This window comes from Helianthus annuus, chromosome 9 (genome assembly GCF_002127325.2).
Source record: "Helianthus annuus cultivar XRQ/B chromosome 9, HanXRQr2.0-SUNRISE, whole genome shotgun sequence".
NCBI classification, from domain to species: Eukaryota; Viridiplantae; Streptophyta; class Magnoliopsida; order Asterales; family Asteraceae; genus Helianthus; species Helianthus annuus.
Genome location: NC_035441.2, coordinates 21,902,981 through 21,928,356, shown reverse-complemented (window position 1 = coordinate 21,928,356; position 25,376 = coordinate 21,902,981). Strand labels below are relative to the sequence as shown.

The following is a 25,376-nucleotide window of genomic DNA, read 5'->3' as shown; positions in this document are numbered from 1 at the left end:
GACCAGTCAGTCTGATCCTTCGACCTGCAGCCTGTGTTTTGGTATAAATACCAACACTTTGTCATTTGCAACACAAGAGTGAGAGCACAAGTGTGTGCTAGAGAGTGTGAGGAGGTCTGGGACCTCACCGGGAGAAATCACCACTTGGTTTCTCCCCGGATGTATACTTCTTTGGTATTAGTTCGGTTGTCATGTAACCGGGCCGACTTGTAATGTTTACTACCGGATTAATACAAAGTTTGTTTGTTATCATCTCTCTTATCTCTTCCATCTTTGAACATTATCATGAAAATCACGGATTCGCTCCCGAAACACGGACCTACAATTGGTATCAGAGCCATGGTGCCCGATTTAGTAAAACTAACCGTTTACTAAGTCACATGTGCTCTAGATCTGTGATTTTTGTGGGTTTTTGTTCAAGATGTAAAAAGGTGAAAATGAGAAAAACCCAGATCTGGACCCGGATATCCAGATCTGTGCTAAACCGGGTGTTGGGTTTTATGTTTTTCTCCTAAATCTTCAAGTTTCCATCATCAAAAACTGTATACAAAGTGTTTTCGTCAGATCTGCAGATGAACAGTCCTCCGTGTTCTTGATGTTCTTGACAGCTTCAAATTTCGAAAGATGCTGTTTGTCCATCGAAAGATTGAACAGGTTTTCGAAGGATGAAACAAAATTCAAATTTCAAATTTTCATGCTTCGAAATTTGCGAAAGTTGGTCACCTACCACATCAACTTTTCACCAACCTGTCATACTTTCTGTCCTTGTGTCAGAACCATCGAAAGATATCTTTCGATCTCGAAAGATCATCCTTCGAACAAGGAGATTCGAAAGATGAACAGGAGTGCTCGAAAGATCATCAGTTCTTCGAAGGATCAAAAAGACTTCGAAGGATCAACTCTGAAGTGTACGAAGGATCAGCCATGTCCAACTTCGAAAGATGTTCGAAAGATCTGTGACATGTGCTCGAAAGATGCTCGAAAGATATGTGACATGCGTTCGAAAGACTTACGAAAGATCATCTTTCGAAACTGTCTTGGTGTTTATCTTTCGTTTGATGCAGATGTTTCGAAGGATCCAGATGTTGTGGAATTTTATGAGCTCAGACAGTTTGTTGGGGTTAATCATTTAATTCACTTGGAGTCGGGTCGGGTGTTCGCAAGGATTATTCAAACCGGGCTTCAAAGTTTCAACATCAAAATTCGTACGGGCTTTGGGAACACGCGGGGTGATGCAGCATGATGAACACAAGAGATGATGAAGACTTGATGTTTGAAAATGTGGGGTAGTCACGGTTACCGATGCAATGACAAATATGGTAACGCGACTATTATGGGCCAAACACAACAGTTCCGCTTGGTGGAGGGAATTGGTGAATATTTGACGACAGTTTCTTTGAAGTGGAAAGAATCTGTTAAGGTTTAGAGATTTTACCAAAGAAACGGGGGGATAAAAATTTTCAAATGTTGAATTTCTTCGGTAAATCTCTAAACGCAATCTCAGGTGGTAGAGTTTATGATCTTCTGGTGATTCAAACGGTTCAGCGTGGAATGTTTTGCACAAACACTTGAAGATCAAGACTTGATGCAGTTGTTTAAGAATGGAACCTTTATCATATGCCGGTTGGAGTATTGGAAGATCAGCGGAAGATCGGTCAATTGATCCTTTTGAGGAAATTGCACAACACTCAACACGGATACGCGTACTTTGAGGGGGAAATCTTATACAATGAGCATCAGGATACTACTTACCTGGATCATCGGTCAAGGGGGAATTTGTCTACACAGAGAAGATGAATACTTGGCTGAAGATTGATTGCAATTGCATTTTCAGCATTCGACAGCAACGGACAAGGGGGAATTTGTTGATGCAGATTTTGTGTCCGATGCTTGTCGAATAGATTAGTTTTATTTTATGCTGAATTTGTAATAGTTAGTGAAACGGTCAAACGAACGTGTATAGACCCGCTCGTTTGAAGTGGTCAAACGAGAGGGTTGTTGGTTTGACTGTGTGTGTGTGTTGCTAGACAAAGTTGCTGTGTTGTTATTGGTGTCGAAGGATAAGGCATCGAAGGATTATGAATATCCTTCGATGAGCTCGAAAGATACCGATCGAAGGATGGACCTCGAAGGATATCATTCGAGGTATGTGTGTATCTTTCGAAGACTGTCTGATCGAAGGATGATGTTTCGACCAGTCAGTCTGATCCTTCGACCTGCAGCCTGTGTTTTGGTATAAATACCAACACTTTGTCATTTGCAACACAAGAGTGAGAGCACAAGTGTGTGCTAGAGAGTGTGAGGAGGTCTGGGACCTCACCGGGAGAAATCACCACTTGGTTTCTCCCCGGATGTATACTTCTTTGGTATTAGTTCGGTTGTCATGTAACCGGGCCGACTTGTAATGTTTACTACCGGATTAATACAAAGTTTGTTTGTTATCATCTCTCTTATCTCTTCCATCTTTGAACATTATCATGAAAATCACGGATTCGCTCCCGAAACACGGACCTACAGATGGTTGATAGTGGCTGCGGTGGTGGTGATGGTTGTGGTGGTTGCAATGGTTAACGGTGGCTGCGATGGTTGACGGTGGCTGTGGCGGTGGTTGTGGCATTAGGTGGTGGCGTTGGTTGATGGTAGCTATGGTGGTGGCTTCAGTTGATGGTGGTTGTCGCGGAGGTGATGGTTGGTGCTGGTTACGATGTTGGGGATGGTTCCGGTGGTGACAAGTGTGGGCAGTCATAAGCAATTGGCAGTACCCATCCTGACCCATAAGTTGTTTTCCCACAACCCATCCTGACCCGTGGGAGTCTTCTAACCTACGAAATTTGATCCATGACAACCCTTTCATATTTTTTTTGATGCCCAACATAACCCCACATAATAGTCCTTCTTAACCTAAAACTAGGTGTGTGGGTCAATTTTGCCAGGCCTAATCCTGACATGTAATTTGAACAATCAACCAAATAGTTTGAATGGGTCAAACCAATTCGAAATAGCACACCATCCATTATTAAAGCACATGCACTGATTCTTATAATTTTTATACATTGCAAATCCCAAACTTGTTTCTCATCACTTTTTTACATTGCAGGTTGCCTTTTTACGCCTTTGGTTTAAGTTGTTCATGTTCTTCCTTGCATTTGCGGATTAATGTAGCAGTTTTTCCATTTAAATTATACATGGTACGTGCAACCACGTATATATCGCAAATTTACACAGTGTTAAATTTTGACTGTATAAACGACATTTATTTGGCCATTTTCTCTTGTGATATTAGAGTGTATTTCCAAATAAAGTTAGGATTTAAAATGCAGATGTTGATGAGATTCGTGAGTGTATGGCATTTGAGCCTTTAGCTATCGGTTCAATTGGTTTCAATTGTTTATGGAGTATGACACCCCTACTTTATAATGTGATTTCTCTTTTTTCAATTCTAATTCATATGCCAGCTAAATTAGTAAATAATTTTGATTTTTTCCAACTATTTGTGGTCTAGGAATTAGTTATATTGACCTGGTTGGGTGTCAAATGCTTAATGTGACTGGTTCTGTACATTTTTTTTTTTGTAAATTGATGTAATCTGCCGCTAAATTCCTACTAACTATTTGCTTAGTATTGACTGACATGTTTTTGTCTTATGTAGAATAGATGCCTTGAAGAGGCATCTTCTTCTCTGTGGACAACAGGAACTTAAGAAAATAACTGACAGGGTTGAAGAGGAGGTTTAAGCTGTTGCCATAGGCCAGGTTTGTTATATCATGTTTGTTGATTGCAAGTTATGTTCTTTGGTATCATGTTAATTGTTTGATTCTATATTTTCACTCTGTTTTTCCACTTTCAGGTTCCACTTCTACCAGTTGCAAAAAGACTATTCTGAAGACTGAATACTCACAACTTCAAATGATCAAACTCGCGGATATTCATGGAGTCAATGATGCTTTTGAGTTAAGTGTAAAGTTCTGCTACGGAATCACGATCACTCTGAGCGCCTACAATATCGTAGCTGCTCGATGTGCAGCCAAATACATTCAAATGACAGAAGATGTTGAAAAGGGCAATTTAGTTCACTAATTGGGAAGTATTTTTCAGCTCTTGCATTCTCAATGGTTGGAAAGATTTCATTGTCCCTCTTCATGCCACAAACCCCTTCCAATTATGGTTCATATGAGCTGGGAATCACAAACCGGTGGTGTCAAAAGTATCTTCCATCCCTTTGAAGGTGAGTGTATCACGTAGCCATTTGAATAAAAAAAGAGGAGATAGAAGTTCATACAACCAAGAGGTGGTGGGGTGAGGATCTTTAGATGACAGCTAAAGTTTGTGATTTGATGACCAATCTGTATCAAAAGATAGTGATACCATATACAATCATGACATATATTTGAAATCCGATGAAGTACAAGTGTGTGGAGTCAGAGACTGTATGATAAAAACTAAATCACAATCGAGTTACTTACGTCGCGTGCATCCACGACAGTGCGTTGTTACGCCGCCACAACGCGTGGCGGGTAAAAATCTAGTTGATATAATATTTTTTAATAATTTGAAAATTGTTTTCTTTAAAATAAAATGATTAGAGTTAGATGCTATTTTAGTCCCTTTGGTTTGGGCCTATTTGACACTTTAGTCTAAAAATTTATTTTTCGCATGTGGGTATATAGAAAGGTTTCATTGTTGCTATTTTAGTTCACAGGGTTAACTTCATCCATTAGTTCTGTTAACTAGAAGGGCGATTCAGTCTTTTTATATGTAATTATGTTAACTAGAAAGGAAATTCGGCCATATAAAATGACCGAATTGCCCTTCTAGTTAACAGAAAAAATGGATGAAGTTAACCCAGTGAACAAAAATGTCAACGGTGAAACCTTTTTAGACCCACAGAAGAAAAATGAAACCTTTGGTCTAAATTGCCAAAATGGTTCAAACCACAGGGCCTAAAATTGCATTTAACTCAAATAATTATTTTAGAAGAATAAGGGGGCGTTTGGTTCACGTAATGATTTGTAACTGGAATTGGAATTTGCATAGGAATTAAAATTTGAAGGAATTGGATTTGGAATTTAAACATTCCAATTGAAATTGGAAATTGTTAGAGTTGGAATTTCAATTCCATTTTTTAGTGTTTGGTTGTCAAATGAAATGAATTGAAATCCGTCAGTCACCCTGGCACCCACAACCACGAGTTCGGGTCGAAGCGGTACGTGTTGAAACTTCGCGTCGAAACGATTAGCGTTGAAACGGTACGGGTCGAAACGGTAAGCGTTACGTCTTCGGGTCGAAACGGTACGGGTCGAAACGGAACGGGTCGAAACGGTTAGCGTCGAAACGGTTCGCGTCGAAACGGTACGGGGCAAAACCGTTTGCGTTGAAGCGTTACAGGTCGAAACCGTTCGCGTTGAAACAGTACGAGTCAAAACTGTTCACGTCGAAACGGTACGGGTCGAAACAGTTTGGATTGTAACAAGTATGTGTCGAAACAGTTCGAATCGAAATGGTACGGGTTGACACGGTGCGGGTCGAAACGGTCGAAGATTCCAATGAATTTACTTTAAATCCTTCACATATAGGAAGGATTTTGAATTCTTTTAGTTAAAGGAATTTGAAGAAATTCATGCCTAATTTCAATTACAATTCCATTGTCAACCAAACAAGATTGGAATTGAGATTCCAATTCGATCAAATTTTGTGAACCAAGTATCTTAAGAGATGGATTCAAATTTTAATTCCCTTAAATTCCATTGAATTCGTGCGAAAAAAACACCCTAATTAAATTACACTTTTCGTCCTTTATGTTTGTAGCGGGTTGCAATAGATACCCTTTAACTTCAATAATTACAATCACAATCCTTTATTTGTAAAACTCATTACGCATTACGTCCTTTCCACTAACAGAGGTTAGATTTTGTTGTTAAATGTGAGCTACACATGAGGGTATCATGGTCATTTTATCCTATTTATTTAAATAAATAGAAAAAAAATAAAAAATAGTAACTTTTTGTTAAAAATAAATAAATATATATACCAGTTGTCCAGTTGTCTCTCCTCCAAATATATCTCTCTAAACTAAGACCACCACCACCACTTGAGACACCATCTCCGCCGTGACCACCATGCCGGCTCTACAACCACCGACACATGTCTCCCCTTAAACTATCTTCTCTAAACTCACAACACTGCCATCGGATCTACAACGACCTCCATCGCCTATGACCACCACACTGTCTGGATCTACAATAACCACACCGTCTGGTTGCTTCTGTACACAAAACTGGAAGCGGTAGATCCAACCGTCGGGTTGATTCTGATTTAGATCTGGTAATCATAGATCCGACCGTCAGGTTGGTTTCTGATTCAGATTCCGATTTAAAATGTGCAATGTATTACAAGTGTGTTACAACCACCACCGATCTGTTGCCTAAAGTCTCCGATGGATCCGAACACCGCTGTTATAAAATCACCTTTAACCAATCATAAAACCCAGTGCACCAGGGAGGGTGGTTTGACGGAGTGTTGATGCGGCGGTCAAGGGTTTTACTGGGAATTGGTGGTTTTATATTTGCTTCTCTCAAAGAACTGATAAATGATAACATTTGCTTTAACGGTCTGAATCTTCAATACCTGGTCAAACATCACTTGTAGTTCCTTTTGCCTCACAAAATATTTTAAATATACTAGTGGGTTCAGGTGGTGTCAGTTGGGATACGATTGGGTGGTGTGGTGGTGGTGGTGGTGGTGATGGTGATGGTGGAGGTTGGTTGGAGAGAGAGTGGAGAGATTACGGGGTTTTTTGGGGAATTGAGTAGGATGTTGTATGTATGTAATTCTTTAATTTAATTTATTAAGAAACATTTTAAATTAAAGCGTGAAATGACCAAAATACCATTAAATGAATTGACTTAACTTAAACTTTTAACTTAGTTAGTGGTAAAGGACGAAATGTGTAATGATTTTTCAAATAAAAGATTGTGACTCTAATTATTGAAGTTAAAGGATATCCATTGGAACCCGCTAGAAACATAAAGGACGAAAAGTGTAATTTACCCTATATTATTTTACTTTTTTTTTTTTTTTTTTTTTTTTTTGTGAAACGAATATATTTTTCTACTTTGCAACAGATCCAAAGAGCGTGACTTTTTCCTCTTAGTTGCAACAGATCCAAAGATCGTGACTTTTTGAATTTTGATGCCTCTTTATTTCCCATCATCTTCTTCCTTTTTTCAAACTTCACCTTTCGATTTCAATGGCGTGTACTTCATCATTTGCTTCAAGCACAAATCCTACTCCTACTATTATTAGGTTTGACGTGTTCCTAAGCTTCAGAGGTGAAGATACTCGTCATAACTTTACCGATCATCTCTATCATGCTTTACTAGGGGCAGGCCTTCGCACTTTCAGAGACAGTGATGAAATCGACAGAGGTCAACAACTCAAGCCCGAAATCCAGACCGCAATCATCGAATCCAGGGCTTATATAGTTGTATTGTCTCAAAACTATGCGAATTCCATATGGTGCCTTGATGAGCTTTGCTTGATTCTGGAGCAAAGGAGGAAGCTCAATCGTTTTGTTTTACCTGTATTTTATCAAGTGCATCCATCAGATGTCAGGAACCAAAGAGGAAGTTTTGTTGTTGAAAGGTCGATATGGACATCGGTTGCTAATTTGACCACAGGCTTTTCATATTGTTTGGCATGTTTGGGTACAGAAACAAAAGACGGGTCAAAATGGACGGAAGTTAATGTGAGAAAGTGGAAGGCTGCACTAACAGAGGTTGCTAATTTAACTGGCTTGGAACATTCAAGGTATATTCCTTCTCTCATGGTTTGCCTTCAAAATCAATGTCCTCTTTCAACTAAACTAGTTTTCGAATTGAGTGTATAGGTTTATGTTTATATTAGGTTTAGTTGGGTAATTGAGTTAAATGACAAACTGGTTCTTTGTTTAAACAGGTCTAGACTAACTAGGAAGATTAATGGATTTGAAAAACATAGTGGACTTTATATTTAATCAGTGGCTTTTGTTTTAAAATAATATTATATTTAAAATATATAAAAAAAAATTTAAAATTTTTGGTCCCACTGAAAAGTGGGACCTAGGCTATCACCCACTCTGTCCTTGGCCCAGGCCTGTCACTTAAAGCCATAGACAATTTGATGTGGTTCTTCGATATTTTGGGTGCCAATGGATTGACCCATCCGTCGGCGGTGTGCGGCGCATCATGACGGCATTGATGTGACAAGGGGGCAGGGGTGTGGGGAGGTGGGGGATTGATTTTTTTTTTCTTCATATTAAATAATATATAACCTAATCGTAGTCACCTTAACTGTGACACTTCGTTTTTTTTTTCGAACAACCTTCTTGTATTATACCAATATGTGAAGCTATTTAATAAAAATCTATGATTTATTTACGATGTGCATTAAGTGATAATGTGTAATTATTATGTATATGTGTGAGGTCGAAACCTCTCTGTTTCGACTCGAAACCTTTTCCCCTCAAGATTGGGCCTCTTCTGGTTCCGACTCGTCTCACTTATGGCTCTTGGATCATGTCTTCATGACCTGGCCCAACAATCCGAGCCCACTCGAAACAGCACAACCATATGTGGGATGCAGCATCTTGGGGAGGCTATATAAGTCTCCTAATCAGCCGACATTGCCACTTTTGGCAGCAATCATTTACATCAAATCCCAAACATTCTCTTATTCTCTCATCTCTCTCTCTAGCCTTATCCGGTTCTCTCTCTAAAAACCCTAGCATCACAACTCTTCCTCCTCCCTTGGATTCAAACGGCATCAGCTCAAACACTTGAAACAGCTTGGGTTCGTCGGCTCGGGAACCTCATTTCACTGATTCTACACACCCTTCACTTCTGGCTTAAAAGGTTAGTGAAATAACTCCATGCTTGATGACATTTGTTGATTACTTAGATGTTAGGCAATGTGGTTCTTTTTTATATAAAAAAATCAATGTCCTCTTACAACTAAACTAGTTTTCGAATTGAGTTTATAGATTTAGTTGGGTAATTGAGTTAGATGACAAATGGGTTCTTTGTATAAACAGGTCTAGACTAACTAGGAAGATTAATGGGTTTGAAAAACATAGTGGACTTTATATTTAATCACTGGCTTTTGTTTTAAAAGGATATCATATTTAAAATATATAAAAAAGAATTTTAAAATTTTTGGTCCCACTGAAAAGTGGTCCCTAAGCTATCACCCACTCTGTCCTTGGCCCAGGGATGCCACTTAAAGCCATAGACTATTTGATGTGGTTCTTCGATTGTTTGGGTGCCAATGGATTGACCCATCCCTTGGTGGAGTGCGGCACATCATGACGGCATTGATGTGACAAGGGGGCAGGGGTGTGGGGAGGTGGGTGATTGATTTTTTTTTTCTTCATATTAAAAAATATATAACCTAATCCTAGTCACCTTAACACACCACGGCATATCACATATTAGCACCCCCTACAGTCTACAACACACGTTCTATGGCATAAATTTGAAACCCTCCATCGCCTATATGGCGACACGTTTTTATTAATTAATACCTTTAGGTAGCCGCGTAACTCGATGTTTAGAGATAAAGGTAACTCGATGACTTCGATGCAACTAGGTGATGACGCGAACCAGATGTGGGAGGATATGGCGACTACGATCACTACGGTGGCAAATGAGACACTAGGGGTAACAACAGGAAAGATAAGTGGGCATAAGGAGTCCTGGTGGTGGAATGAAGACGTGCATGCCAAAATAAAGGCTAAGCAATAGAGTTTTAGAGATCTTTTGAGGTGTACAGTTGAGGAGGAGCGGCTGAGGGTGAGGGAGATATACAAGAAGGCAAAAAGGGAAACGAAAAAGGCGGTGACCGAGGCAAAAAACACAGCCTATAAACAAATGTACCAACATTTGGAAACGAAAGAGGGGGGCATGATATGTTCAAGATTTCAAAAGCTAGGGAGCGAAGAAGACAAGACATAGGAGTAGTAAAGTTTATCAAAGGAGTGGATGGAAGTGTTTTAGTCAAGGCACATGACATTAAGTTGAGATGGCAAACCTACTTCAATAATCTTTTCAACGACGGTAGGGCATACCAATAAGATAGCAACAATCCCAGTACTCAAAGGCGACAACAGAATAATTGCACTGCAGGAGGATCACACATGAAGAGGTGAGGATGGCACTTAGGAAGATGGGAAGAGGCATCGCAGTAGGTTTGGACAACATACCAATTGAGGTGTGGAAGTGTTTGGGGGAAGAAGGAGTCTGATGGTTAACACTTTTGTTCAATAGTATTTTCAAGACTAGAAAAATGTCAGATCAGTGGATGAGTAGTGTCATGGTGCCTTTATACATGAATAAAGGAGACGCTCAATGTTGTGGGAACTACAGAGGAATCAAACTGCTAAGTCACACTATGAAGCTCTGGGAGAGGGTAATTGAAACTACAATTAGAAGAGAAACGCAGGTTTCAGTAAATTAATTTGGATTCATGAAAGGGAGGTCAACTACAGAAGTAATACATATCCTAAGGAGATTGATGAAAAAATATAGAGCGAAGAAGCAAGATTTACATATGGTGTTCATCGACCTTGAAAAGGCATATGACACTGTCCCACCATAGAACGAAAACTAGTGTCCGCGCGCCTGTATGGGATACAAACTTCTTTCCGAGGATTAGTCGATCTAAGACTGAGTATCTACACTGTGATTTCAGTTGTGTAGCTGATGAGGATGACACCCAAATCACCATTGAGGATCAATTGGTCCCACAGGTAACTAAATTTAAATATTTGGGGTCGTTTGTACAAAGGGATAGTGACGTAGATAGTGATGTAACCCATCGCATACAGGTTGGCTGGTGTAGATGGAGGGCAACCAGTGGAGTATTGTGTGCTAGGAGGTTCCCTGCTAAACTAAAGGGGAAATTTTACAGGGTAGCTGTTAGGCCAGCTATGCTATATGGAACAGACTGTTGGGCTATCAAGAAGACATAAGCGCGCAAGATGGAGGTAGCAGAGATGAGGATGCTGAGGTGGATGTGTGGACACACGAGGTTTGATCGGATAAGAAATGAGGTGTTTAGGGAGAGATTAGGAGTGGCTAGTATATCGGATAAGATTAAGAAGGGGATATTGAGATGGTTTGGGCATGTGAAGCGGAGGCAAACAACAGCACCAGTTAGAGTAGTGGAAACTATTACTGTGGAGGGGAGTAGAGGAAGAGGCAGACCCAAACTGACATGGGAAGAGTAGATTAGGCATGATTTACTAGAGTTGCATCTTTCTGAGGACATGGTCCAAGATAGGACTTCGTGGAGGCGTAGGATTAGGGTTAAAGACTTCTAGAGGATGTTGTAGTAAGGTCTTAGGTGTATTTTAGAGATGTAGGTTTTTCTTATTACTTAAGTGACTTTACCGGCGATTGACTTCTTGTGTATATTCCCGAATGATGTTATATGCTATTATACATGATTTACATCATACTGTGTCACTCTAATCACTTTCTTGGTATAGGTGACTTTTTTTTTCTATATTCTATTTTTCTATATTCTTTGACTTGATGTGTTGGTTTGCTGTTCGTTTTGGAGCCGAGGGTCTCTTCTGGAAGCAGCCTCTCTATCCCTAGGGATAGAGGCAAGGTCTGTCTACATCCCACCCTCCCCAGACCATATGAGTTGCTTTGCTATTTGTGGGATTTACTTGGTATGTTTGTTGTTGTAGGTAGCCGCGTAACTAATCCAGCTGATTTGGTTGTTTAAACACTTTTATTAACAAGTTTAGAGCCGGAAAGTATAGATTTGTATAAAAATCAGCTGAGTAGTTTTTACAACTTTATCCCAAGATATAAACATTGCCAAAAGTAGATAAAGAGTAACTTTTGGACTTTTGGAGTCAGTTTATTTACTTCTGCACATACTTCATTTTCTTTGCATTTCTTCTTGGACACATTTAACGCAATATTGAACCTCGTTTAGTTGCTTAATATTGCTGGAAGTAATAGCTTTATGTTACTCAGTTGTACCAAAAACTGTACAATAGTGATTGAGAAGATAAACTGAAACCAAAAAAAAAAAAAGACCTGAAAATTTTGGGCCTATTTGGTTCAGTTGTTTTACATACAGTATGCTACTACACTGTCATTAGGGATTTTTGGTGCTCTAAAATAAATAAAGAATACTACAATTACTGCGACATGCATATTCCATACATTATTTTAGAACAACTAAGCTCTTAAGAAGTTAAAATATTTATGCTCTGAATGTGCTTTTTTTTCCATTTTATAGTAGTTCAGGATCTGAGGCAAACTTTGTTACAGAAGTGGTTGAACTTGTTAAGGGTAAACTAGATTTGAAACAACTTAGTACCCCAGCCCATTTAACTGGAATGGAGGCTCGAGTGGAAGACATCAATTTCTTGTTGAAAAATGAGCAATATAGTGTTATAGCAATATGTGGCATGGGAGGCAGTGGCAAGACAACACTTACACAACACATTTATAACTTAAACAATCAAGATTTTCAAAGCAGCAGTTTTATTGAAGTGACTGTAAAACAACCTGATGGGTTGCTTGGGCTACAAAAACAACTTCTCAAAGATGTTATGGGTGGAAAGAAAATAAGAATTTCTAGTGTTTCTGAGGGTACACAAAAGATACAGGAGGTCTTAGGGATGAAGAGGATGCTTATTGTTCTTGATGACATTGATCAACATGAGCAACTAAGCGCCTTACTTGGAACAAAGACGTTCCCTACACAAAGCAAGATCATAATCACAACAAGGATTCTAGATATTAATGCATGGCTTGCATCCATTTCTTGGAGGTGTTGGGTGCACAAAATCAAATTATTGAATGATCTTGAATCATTAGAGCTCTTAAGCTGCTATGCCTTTCAATCCAGAACTCCTATGATAGATTTCAAGGAACTTGCGGTACAACTAGCACAATATTGCGGAGGAAATCCGTTGGCTCTTAAAGTATTAGGTTCTTCTTTGTTTGTTGATGATGAAGATCCAAGCACAATAAATTACATGATAGGAATTTGGAGAAGTAGAATGAATTCACTGAATTCATTAAGAGGAAATATTGATTGTAAGATCCAAGGTGTACTACGAAAGAGCTTTGACTCTTTACCGCATCCTAGTGAGAGAGAATTGCTTTTGCATATTGCTTGTTTTTGTGTTGGTGAATATGTGAGACACGTGGAACGGATATTGGAGGACGAATTATATGCAAAATCTGGGATCTTGACCCTGATTAACAGATGCTTTCTTACCGTTTTACCTAATGGCAGACTCATGATGCATCAACTACTTCAAGAAATGGGAAGAAATGTAGTTTGTGAAGAGTCCAAAGATCCTGCAAAGCGTAGTAGAGTCTGGCATGATGCTGAATCTTATCGTATGCTGAGAAAAGGAGATGTAATATTCTTCTTATATGTATCTTTAAGTTGTTGTCAATTCATAACTTCACATATCACTAGCATTCTCTAATTTCATGTTTTTCTGCATTAGTGTTCAAATACAATTGAAGGTCTATCACTCGACATGCGGAAGGTTGAGCAAGGGATGGGAGAGGTAATACACATTAGTAAATTATTTGTTTGAAAATGACTAATTTACTAAGATTTTTTTGTAGATGATAATTGACCTACATCAATACGCTAAAAGAATGTTATGGGTACTAAAATCAAACGTCTTCTTCACAAATTTTAGTAGCTATTTTAATCTACAACTTAGAAAACTCAAATAGCACATGCAATTAGGGTAAAAACTCAAATATTTCATACTACTGTTCTCTCTCATTCCTCTTTACTATTAAACCCTATCAATTGAAGAATAATAAGTTTGAGATTTCGTACTCATTTGTTTGTTTTTAAATAAAGATCTCATTTTATTTGGTTTGTGGTTAAATACAACAACACAGAAGAAGAATCTCCCTTATAGAAAAGCTATTGGTGGGGTCTGGGACCGGTGGGATATAGGCAAACCTTACCTCTATTCTAAAGGATAGAGAGGTTGTGTGTAAAATGTTTAATAGATGAAGGGGTGTTAATGAAAATGTCACAAAAAGACGATTGTTTTTATTGTAGCTAAGCAGCCACATTTGTTATATATAATAATAATTGGTCATGTTTGGGAGTTGGCAATTGACCTTAAGTTGACAAATGTGTAATGCTAGATATGAAGATTGCTAATTAATTTGCTTATTCTAAATTACAGGCATTAGCTCTTAGAACTAGTTCGTTTGCAAATATGGACAAACTAAAATTGCTCCAGCTCAAATATGTGAAACTCATTGGCTCCTATGAGAAGTTTCCAGAGTTAATATTGTAGGTCCCTTTTCGCGGAGGATTACGAACCTAAACCTTGTTATACAAACCTACTAGCGAGTGCGGAATCCAAGCTAGCAAGCAAACCGAGTTAGTAGCAAGTAGAGAAACAAACACACAAGTTCACCGATTAACACAACTTGTATTAATGCAATGAGGGTTCGGTTACAAGCTCAATGTTTACAGAAATGTTCTATAAACTCTCAAAGTGTGTGTGTGAGTTCTGGACAGAATGCTCTCAAATCTTTCTATCTCTCGGATGTGGAAAATGGCAGAACTAACTCACACATACACTGCATGGGTATATATATACCCAGCCCATGATGCCAGATCGAAGGATCCGAAGGTTCCGATAGATGGTCCGAAGGATCATCTATCGATCACAAGTTGTTCGAATGATCAGCATTGACCTCGAAGGATCATCCTTCGAGGTCTAATTAGTCGAACCATATCGAACCATATCTTTCGTGCACCTCGAAGGATCAACAGCATCCTTCGAGGAGCTATCCTTCGATCAGAACACCTTTCACTATTTTACCAACTGTTGTCCAAGTCAAACCGGAGGATGGTTGACTTGGTCAACTTACAACACTAAATAGAACATCGTACATACAGACCGAATACAGACAAAGTACAGACACAAGTGCACCAACAAATATGGTTGTGGTGGCATGGATGTCCGTTGCAAACAATACCTCCTGGGTTATTGATGAGCATTTTGGTGGCTATAGATATGAGTTATGGACAAATGGAAACGTTTGAAGCGCCCACGGTACAAGGAATTGTATTTTTTTGTTAATAACTCAACCTTTTAGCTTCTCTATTTTAGACAGTTTTCATCTTATTGTACACTTATAATCTTAACTTGTTTTATTCTTGGAATAGGTTCTCAATTCACTCAAGATACTAAATCTCAAGGGTTGTGACAAGCTTGTTAGCATTTGCAATCTTTACCGACTCCCTAGACTAAACATTTTGGAGCTCTGGAACTGTAGAAGCCTGACTCATGTTTGTAAATCCATAGCAGATCTTGAGAATTTGTCCAGGTTGGGTTTCGCAGGGTGCACTAAGCTGTGGAAGTATGTAAATCAACCAGGAAAAATGATGCTTCCAGAACAGTCATCGTTTTCCTTACCCCGGTCGTTAACATGGTTGGATCTCTCAAACGGAGGCCTGGATACTAACAATGATGTTTGTACGGTATTCCATGCTCAATCTTCCTTTGAACTGCATTTAGCAGCTAATCTATTTGAGTACCTGCCCAACAACATTAACCTTAAAATGCTTCGCATACTCAACTTGTATTCTTGTTCAAACCTGAAGTCTCTCCCCTCTATTCCAACTACGCTAGAGGAGCTGTATATAGATTGGTGTACATCACTGGAGAGAGTAACATTCGAATCAGGACGTTTCAGTCTGCGGGTGTTTGCTTATGAATGTTGTTTTAAACTGTCAGAAATTCAAGGTCTTTTTAAATTAGTGCCGATAGCAAAAATTAATGAAGCAGATCTGGGTCATTTGCAATGGATCAAGGCATATGAAGATCATAAGGTGGATCTGGTTGGTGATGATATTACACAAGGAAATATTTGGCACACCCAGGTCACCTCTTATTTTTCTTTCAAATGCAAGCAAATTGTTTAATTTATGACTAACTAAATTTTATGTTGCATAGATGTTGTATGAATATGGTATAATGAGCACCTATCTACAAGGCATAAACGATCAAATCATGAAGACATATGAGTACACGTCATTGTCCAATTTTGTTTTCTTTCATGTGCCTAGTTATCATGAGCAAAAAAGGATCGAAGGATTGAATGTAAGTTGCTTATATAGATCATCAGGATTCAAGGATAAAGCTGTATGGAACTTGTGGGCCAAAATCAGCAACAAAAGCAAGGGTGTTACGTGGGTATACAACCCTATCGTGTATTGCAAACCCAGAGTTCATGAAGATGTTGTGTGGGTAAGTTATTGGCCAATTGGAAACATATTAGATGCTGGCGATGAAGTCAGTGTGGATATATATGTAGATGAAAGCATGATAATGGTAGGTGGGTGTGGTGCTAGCATTGTGTTTATGGATAATGAAGTAGTGGAAGAAGAGAAGTGTGAGAATGACACAATGAAAGAGGAAGAAGTAATTGGAGGAGATCTATCTGAATTCGAGGTGACTACGGGATGCTACTATTTATGCCGTCGTGATGTATTTGGTCTACAGACACCGTATTGGTTAAGAAAATTCTTTGGTGATGACGTTCACTATACAGGTATGTTCTTAGTGTTAGACGTACAAGAATACATATATGTTCTGCATTATATGTATACTAAATAGATAAGCTAGATATAATTATTTTTAATTATTTTGTTATTTTGTTATGACTCTTATATATCATGGGGCGGTTACAAAACATTTATAAAACCCTATGAATGTACGTATATATATCTGTATCGCCACATTTGTAAAATTATCAATTCATTTCATGAACATTATCGGTTAGAACATTCTGCAGATTTACTCTTCATTATTCACAGATTTCCAACAAAGTGGTATCAGAGCCACAACATTCGATCCAAGAAATCTATTCACGTTAACTGTTTTAATTTATCGTCGTTCAAGATCATGAATCAAGCGCAAGGAATACAAACGCAAATTCCCAAACTGAATGGACAGAATTATTATCATTGGCACATTCAAATGAAAGTGTTGCTTGAATCACAGGAATTATGGACGGTTGTCGATGAAGGGTATCAAGAACTGGGACCAAATCCATCGGAAGAAAGAACCGCTGCATACCGGGAATCAATTAAAAAGGATAAAAGGGCCCTGCATATCATATTTCAGTCAGTAATTGACACAGTATTTGAAAGGATTTCACAAGCAAAGTCGGCGAAAGAGGCATGGATCATTCTTCACAAATCATACAGGGGAGAAACACGCGTAAAAACTGTAAGACTTCAATCCCTCCGATGTGAATTTGATTCGTTAAACATGAAAGATGGAGAATCTGTTGAGGAATACTTCAACAGAACGATTCATTTAGTAAATCAATTGCGGATGAATGAGGAAAAATTAGATGAACAGAGGGTTGTAGAGAAAATCTTACGTAGTTTAACTAGGAATTATGAATCAGTTGTCATAACTATCGAAGAAACAAAAAATCTCGCAGAAGTATCCACTGAAGAATTAATGGGGATACTTCAATCACATGAATTAAGGTTGAAAAGATACGATGACAATCCTGTTGAACATGCCTTTCAAATAGCGAGTGTAAACCAAGATAGATCTAGACAATCATTTAAGAATGATTCCACAGGAAAGGGACGAAACAAATATAAGGGCAAGAATTTTAATATGAATTCAATTAGATGTTTTAATTGCCATAAACTTGGACATACAGCCAAGTTTTGTAAACAAAAGGATGAAAGCGAAAGAACAGATAATGCATTAATTCATACAGAAGATGATGTCGATGAACAAGATGACACTATGTTCATGATTTTTAACATGGAGGAGACAGTCAAAGGTGACTGTTGGTATCTTGATAGTGGCTGCAGTAACCACATGAGTGGTAACCGAGAACTGTTTTCTCATCTCGATGAATCTTTAAAAAAGGAGGTGAGAACAGGGGATGATAAACGGTTGGAAGTATTAGGCAGCGGAAGTATCTCTATTATGATTAGAGGAAGAGAAAAGAAGATACCAGATGTATTTTATGTAAAGGGGTTGAAACACAACCTGTTAAGCGTAGGGCAACTCATAGGGAAAGGATATGAAGTTGCGTTTAAGGGAGATAGATGCATTATCAAAGATTCAAATGGTGAACTTCTTGGTATTGTTAAGATGACCAACAATAAGATGTTCCCATTACATCCTGAAAGCGATCTGACATATGTCATGAATATGACTATCAGTGATCCTTCACGTCTATGGCACAGACGCTATGGACATGTGAACATGGATACTTTAATTGACATGAAAAACAAGGATTTAGTAATTCGACTACCAAAGATAAGGAAGGATGACAGTACATGCGAAGGTTGCATATCTGGAAAACATGCCAGAAAACCATTTCAAAAAAAATTGGCATGGCAAGCTACTGAACCATTACAATTAGTTCATTCTGATATATGCGGTCCAATGAGAACAGAATCCATCGGTGGATGTAGATATTTTATTACATTTATCGATGATTACACTAGGAAAACATGGGTGTATTTTCTCAAATTTAAATCCGAGGCACTATATCACTTCAAAAATTTTAGAATTTTGAATGAGAAGCAATCAAATCATGTAATCAAAACATTAAGAACGGATCGCGGAGGAGAATACTGTAGCAAAACATTTCAAGAATATCTGAGACTTAATGGGATTCGACATCAGCTTACTAACAGCTATACACCTCAACAAAATGGAGTAGCTGAACGAAAGAATAGGACTTTGATGGAATTAAGTAGAAGCATGATGAACATTAAGCAATTACCTAGCTGTTACTGGGCAGAAGCGGTAGCATGCACTACTTACATCTTAAATCGAACAAAATAAGAAGACTAGACCGAACATCACCCCTTACGAAGCCTGGAATGGACAGAAACCAAATGTAGAACATTTAAGAGTATTTGGTTGTCTAGCTTATGCTCATATACCCAAACAACACAGGGACAAGTTATCCAACAAAACGATAAAAACTATATTTGTTGGATATAGTGAAGCTAGCAAGGGTTATAAGCTATATAATCCCCTAACCAATAAGATCATCATTAGTCGTGATGTAATCTTTGATGAAAATAAGAGATGGGTCTTCGAAGGTGAAAATTCAAATGCACCGCTTATCTTTACTGATGTAGATGAGATACAAATTCAACATGATGAAGAAAATAATCGAGAACAGGAAATTGATAACCACACAGCAGATAATGTAAACGAAGATCCACAGGAAACTTCAAATAATGATCAACAAGTTTGCAATAGCTCGGGGACGTATGAAGCACATCAACAAAGTGCTGATCAAGATCAACAAAACAATGGTGACACTTCATCTACAGATTCAGAAAATGAAGTCATTAAAACCAAAAGCATTAGGAATGTTTATCGCAATACAACAAAACTGACGAATGCGGAGGTATTGCAGAAATACAATCAAAATCAAGTGGTGAATTTTGTTCTCTATACTAGTACAGATCCGTCAAGTTATGAAGAAGCAAGTAAAGATGAAAAATGGATAGCAGCAATGGACAGGGAAATGGATTCCATTAGAAAAAATCACACTTGGGTATTAGTAGATCCACCAAAACATCAGAAGCCAATAGGGGTAAAGTGGATTTACAAAACAAAATATGATGAAAAGGGAAATGTAGACAAATACAAAGCCAGACTAGTCGTAAAAGGATACAGGCAGAAATATGGAATAGATTATCAGGAGGTGTTTGCACCCGTAATAAGATTCGAGACAGTTCGAATAGTACTAGCCCTAGCTGCTCATTATGGTTGGCATCTTCATCAAATGGATGTTAAGACAGCTTTCCTAAATGGAAAACTGAATGAACAAGTCTACATAGAACAACCTCAAGGTTACGTTAAACAAGGAGAAGAACAAAAGGTATGCCATCTTCAACGAGCTCTCTATGGCTTAAAACAAGCACCAAGAGCATGGTACAGTCGTATAGACTCATACTTCTTACAACATAATTTTAAGAAAAGTGCATATGAGCATATGTTATATATAAAAGACACTAACAACGGGAAGTTAGTGATATGCTTATATGTCGACGATTTAATTATTGCAAGTAATTCCATGCACTTAATTAAAGAATTCAAAGAGTCAATGAACAAGGAGTTTGAAATGACTGATATGGGAAGATTACATTATTTCCTGGGTATGGAAGTACTTTATGAAGATGGAAATGTCATACTGTCCCAAAGGAAGTACATGAAAAACCTATTAGATAAATATAAAATGACACAATGCAATACGGTATCTACACCTATGGAGTATGGGTTAAAATTATCAAAAGATGTATCTCACAAACACAAGACCAGACATCATGTTTGCAGTCAGTAAAATTAGCAGGTTTATGGAAAACCCGAGAAAGAATCACTGGGAGGCAGCTAAACGAATACTTAGATATATTAAAGGAACTCAAAATCAAGGAATTACTTATTCCAAAGGAGGAAAGAAAGTTCTGATAGGTTTTAGTGATAGTGATTATGCAGGAGATATGGATGATAGCAAGAGTACATCCGGATATATATTTCATTTAGGTTCAGGTCCAATCTCATGGCAATCAAAGAAACAAAAGGTAGTGGCTTTATCATCTACAGAAGCAGAATACATGGCCTTATCATTAGCTGGCTGTCAGGCATTATGGATAAAGGGAATCTTAGATGATTTACAAGAAACTAACGTTTCCTCAATCCCTTTATACTGTGATAATAAATCCACGATATGTTTAGCAAAGGATCCTGTTTATCATGGAAAGAGCAAACATATAAGAGTTAAGTATCACTTCATCAGAGATCTAGTCAAGAAAGAAGAACTGAATGTCATTTTTTGTGCAACAAAGGATCAGATAGCTGATATTATGACGAAAGCATTACAACCAAAGGACTTCATTAGACTCAAGGAGCTTCTTCGCATGTCACCTGAAGTAATCTAGCTTACGGGAGGGTGTTAGACGTACAAGAATACATATATGTTCTGCATTATATGTATACTAAATAGATAAGCTAGATATAATTATTTTTAATTATTTTGTTATTTTGTTATGACTCTTATATATCATGGGGCGGTTACAAAACATTTATAAAACCCTATGAATGTACGTATATATATCTGTATCGCCACATTTGTAAAATTATCAATTCATTTCATGAACATTATCGGTTAGAACATTCTGCAGATTTACTCTTCATTATTCACAGATTTCCAACACTTAGTTGAGCTGTTTGTGGATTTTTTAGTGGATACTAAAGCTAAAAATTATGTTAGAGATGCTAATATCGCCAATTCTCACAGATTCACATAGATGGAGAAAAACTCATCAAACAGTGCGCTCTAAGGAGCTCAGAGATTATGCATACACCTTTCACAAAGTACGTATGTCTCTTAATTTATATATTACTTGCTCCACTCCATAGTATGATGATTGAGATTTCTTTAGTACTATCACATAGAATTTGTATATTAAAATAAGTATTAACTATTATGTGTGATTTCTATATACACGTACACATTTCTTTAAAAGATTTGTTGGTTTCTATGTTAACAGTTTCTTTACCCTTTGTTCTTACTTTTGTTTTTCCATTCTATTTTATTTCAGATAATTGAGCTGGGAGTTAGCTTTAACAGTGAAAGTGAAATCGACAAAATAGAGAAGGCGGTATCTAGTCTTGTGGGCGTTGAGTCTGTTTCGGCTCATAAAGAAATGGGAAAACTAATTGTCACCGGATATGTTGATCCTGTAGAAGTGGCAACCTGTTTCAGGAAGTTTGACAACATGGTGGTAGACATTTTATCTTATAAAATTCTCTTTGAATAAAAAGTATGATTTTAAGTTCTAACATGTACAAAGCTGACCACATATTGAAGCTTTAGCCTTTAATTACAACATATTAATGAACCCCAGGTAAAAGAGATTCTTTTTAGTACCAGTCAAGCTTTGCCTTCAATTGTTGACTTGTATATACACATCGAACGCTTAATAAGATGGGTTAAGGCTCTAGCATTTATAATATAACCTACTTGCATTACTACTTTTTATGTACATATTGAAGTTTTTTTACTACTTTTTCACAATTCATGGAAAAACGTGTTTATTGCTACGATTGTCGAGTGTGTGCTGAAAGGAAGCTTCGTACTTGCATGGTCGTTAGCTGTTGCAAACAATGGATGAATTATGTGATAGAGGATACACTTTTTTTTTTAAATCTAAGTATAAAAATATATATACATTTTAGTTCTATATTAACAAAACCAATTTGATGGTATAAGCTTATTTTTGAGTTTTTTTAAAGCATGTGGTTTAAAAAAGTCTAGTTATTGTTGGTGGGTGAATATAGTATGAGTGAAATTAGGTAGTCTGCTAATTGAAATAGCGGACTATAATGTCTTCTACCAAGTGATACTCGACGTGGCAAAGGGTTGCTGAAGTTGACATCCCGATTAGCAGACTTGCTTAAGTCTGCATATCAGGTTATAGGTTAGCTGACTTCTTTAAGTCTCTAGAATTGGATAGCAAACTTCAAGGCGCTTGGGAATTTAGAAAAAAAAAAAAAGAAACTGAAGTCTACTTATTTGATATGTACTAAAAGTGTGTGTAATAGTTAGTTAGGTTAGTATGGTTAGTCTAGTTTGTTAGTCCTGTTAGAAGCTCACAAGTTGTGATAAGGAAAAAAAATAAGAAATAACAGAAGTTTCTTCCCCTCTCTCTCAGTTTGTTCTAATGACATTAACCAACCTTCAAGAATCTTTCTTATCTTTGATTATTCAGGTGTTAATGGTGTTCAACCATTGTTAAATCAATCTTGAACACTTGAATACACATCAATGGTATCAGAGCCATCATTCCTCGGATCTTCATCTATCCTATCAAATATGGCACAGAATCACAACAAAATTGACGGTAATAATCAATTACAACAAGTGATTCTCATAATGGAGAGGTTGAATCAAAGACTTTCTGAAATCCATGGCGAGACTGTTGCAATTTCAGAGGCAATCAGTCAAAAATCTCATGTTCAATCAGGATCAGAAACAGGTGATCAACTTCTACGGTTTACCCACAACAGATCTGATGTGACCAAATCTGTTTTTCTACACCAAAATGCTTCTGTTGTTATTAAAAGTAAGGAAGAATCTGAACCAGATTATTCTTCAGAACCAACAAGAGATGAGTTTGTCCCCCAGGTGTTTGATGAAATGCATCAACGAAAACAGAAGAAAATTATCCATATGTCTTGTTCAGAAAATAAAGAAGCATTAACAAGAGATGATGAATCTAAGATTGTGGAAAAAATACCGAAACAGATTGGTAGTACGAGGCAGTATTATGATTCTTTTAACACATTCATTAATCAATTGCAAATTTCACAAGAGTATGCATTAAAGTGTTTCTTGGAAGGATTGAAAGAAGACATTCAAATTAAGGTGAGAATGTTTAATCCTACGACTCTTTATCATGCATATTGTTTAGCGAAATTAGAAGAGTTTGTTCAAGAATCTATTAAAAAGTCCCAACAATCTAAAGTTGAGTATAACTCACAATATGAATTTCAAACAGTTAGTACATCTTCAAATGGGTGGACTTGTGACTTTGGTAGGGATGGATGTCCAAATTTTGAGGCAACAATTGCAAAGAAATCAGTGAAAAGTAATGAAGAAAATAGATCTATGGAAGATGTCCTTGAAGTCTTAACAATTCAAGAACAAATTCAAGAAAGTCCAATATTTGAATTTATGGACACTCTTAGTGAGCCAGAAGCAGGAGAAATTAAACCAGGTGAAATGGATCAAAAAATAGAAGAAAGTGTAGTTGACTATTCAAATGATAGTGACAAAGTGAGAACCTCTGAAAGTATGGCAGATAAAGGATATGGTAAGTTGGTGACTATTCAAGATTGTGGTGTAGATGTAAAGGTTAAAACGGGACGCCATAAAGGGTTCATACCAGCAAACGTTGATGAGATTGTAAGTGAACAAAAGGAAATTATGAAGAAATTTCATACGAAGTCTGATTTTGGGGCCATCATCACAGTAAGTAAAGTTGCAAAATTGGCATATGCACTACTAGAAAACAGGGGGATTTCCTACCAAAATTTCCGACAAAACCAATTTTGTCGGAAAATGCCGACCATTTTCCGACAAAATACCAACTAAAAAAATAATCTGGTTTTATCGACTATTTTCCTACAATTTACCGACCAAAAAAAAATGGTCGGAAATTTGAAGGAAACTTCCGACTAAGTTCCGACCAAAAAAAATGAATAAAAGAAGAAAAAAAAGTGGTCGGAAAATGGTCGGAAAAGTTAACTATACAAAAAATAAAAATAAATCTTTGTCGGAAACTAGTCGGAAAACATAAAACCAAATTCTAATTACTGTATATTTTAAAATAATATTTATGAGTCTTAGTTGATACAACTTTTGTCATTAAAAGGAGTCTCATTGTATACACAAACACACACATGTATACTTGTAAAAGTATTATAAGCTAGTTTTAAGTAATTGATCCTGATAGTATACACGTATGTATATATATGTATAATATGTAAAAGTTGGTAAAAAAAGTATTTCATGTATGATTAAGGTGTACAAAAGAAGGAACGAAAAAAAGACATTTAAAACTCCTAAAAACAAAAATAACACACTTTGGTCGGAAAGTTGTCGGAAACTTCCGACCATTTTCCGACTAAAACCATTATTCTTTTGTTATATAATCATTTGGGGGTATATGTGTGTACGTAAATGTATTTGCTTGTGTCTATATGTATGTAAGTGTATATATATATATATATATGTATAAGTATGTGTTTGTCCAAGTGTACACACACGCATACATACACACATACATATATATACACATACTTAGCCTGTTTTAATTAATGGGTCCCGATAGTGTACATACACGTATAAACGTGTACAATACGTATAAGTTGGCAAAGTAAAAGTATTTCATGTATAATTAATGTGTACAAAAGATGGAATGGAAAAACGATGTTTAAAGGTTGAAAAAATGAAAAAAACAAAATTTGGTGTCGGAAAATGGTCGGAAATTTCCGACCACTTTCCGACGATACACAACATTGGTCGGAAAGTTGTCGGAAATTTCCGACCAGTTTCCGACTAAAACACTTATTGGTCGGAAAGTTGTCGGAAATTTCCGACCATTTTCCGACCAAAACATGTATTCTTTTCATATTTACTTATTCGAAGGTGTATATCTATATATATAAATGTATTTCTTGTCTTTTTATGTATGTGTATGTGTGTATTAGTATGTAGTTTCTCGGCGTATACACACGCATACATATACATATA

The 25,376-nt window shown here is 37.2% G+C and overlaps 2 protein-coding genes across 2 annotated transcripts; both read left to right on the top strand.

Annotated features, from left to right (window-relative positions):
- Positions 1–7,246: 7,246 nt before the first annotated feature.
- LOC110875390 (disease resistance protein RUN1-like) lies at positions 7,247–14,341 on the top strand. The gene is made up of 6 exons (XM_035976845.1): positions 7,247–7,806; positions 10,723–10,780; positions 11,729–11,736; positions 12,292–13,426; positions 13,520–13,582; positions 14,228–14,341. The coding sequence occupies exons 1-6, from the start codon at positions 7,247–7,249 to the stop codon at positions 14,339–14,341; spliced, it is 1,938 nt and encodes a 645-aa protein (XP_035832738.1).
- A 621-nt stretch (positions 14,342–14,962) lies between these two features.
- On the top strand, positions 14,963–21,998 carry LOC110874166. Its single transcript, XM_022123024.2, has 5 exons — positions 14,963–15,109; positions 15,223–15,939; positions 16,013–16,610; positions 21,357–21,433; positions 21,661–21,998. The coding sequence occupies exons 1-5, from the start codon at positions 15,047–15,049 to the stop codon at positions 21,877–21,879; spliced, it is 1,674 nt and encodes a 557-aa protein (XP_021978716.2). The 5' UTR covers positions 14,963–15,046; the 3' UTR covers positions 21,880–21,998.
- The last annotated feature ends 3,378 nt before the right edge of the window (positions 21,999–25,376 follow it).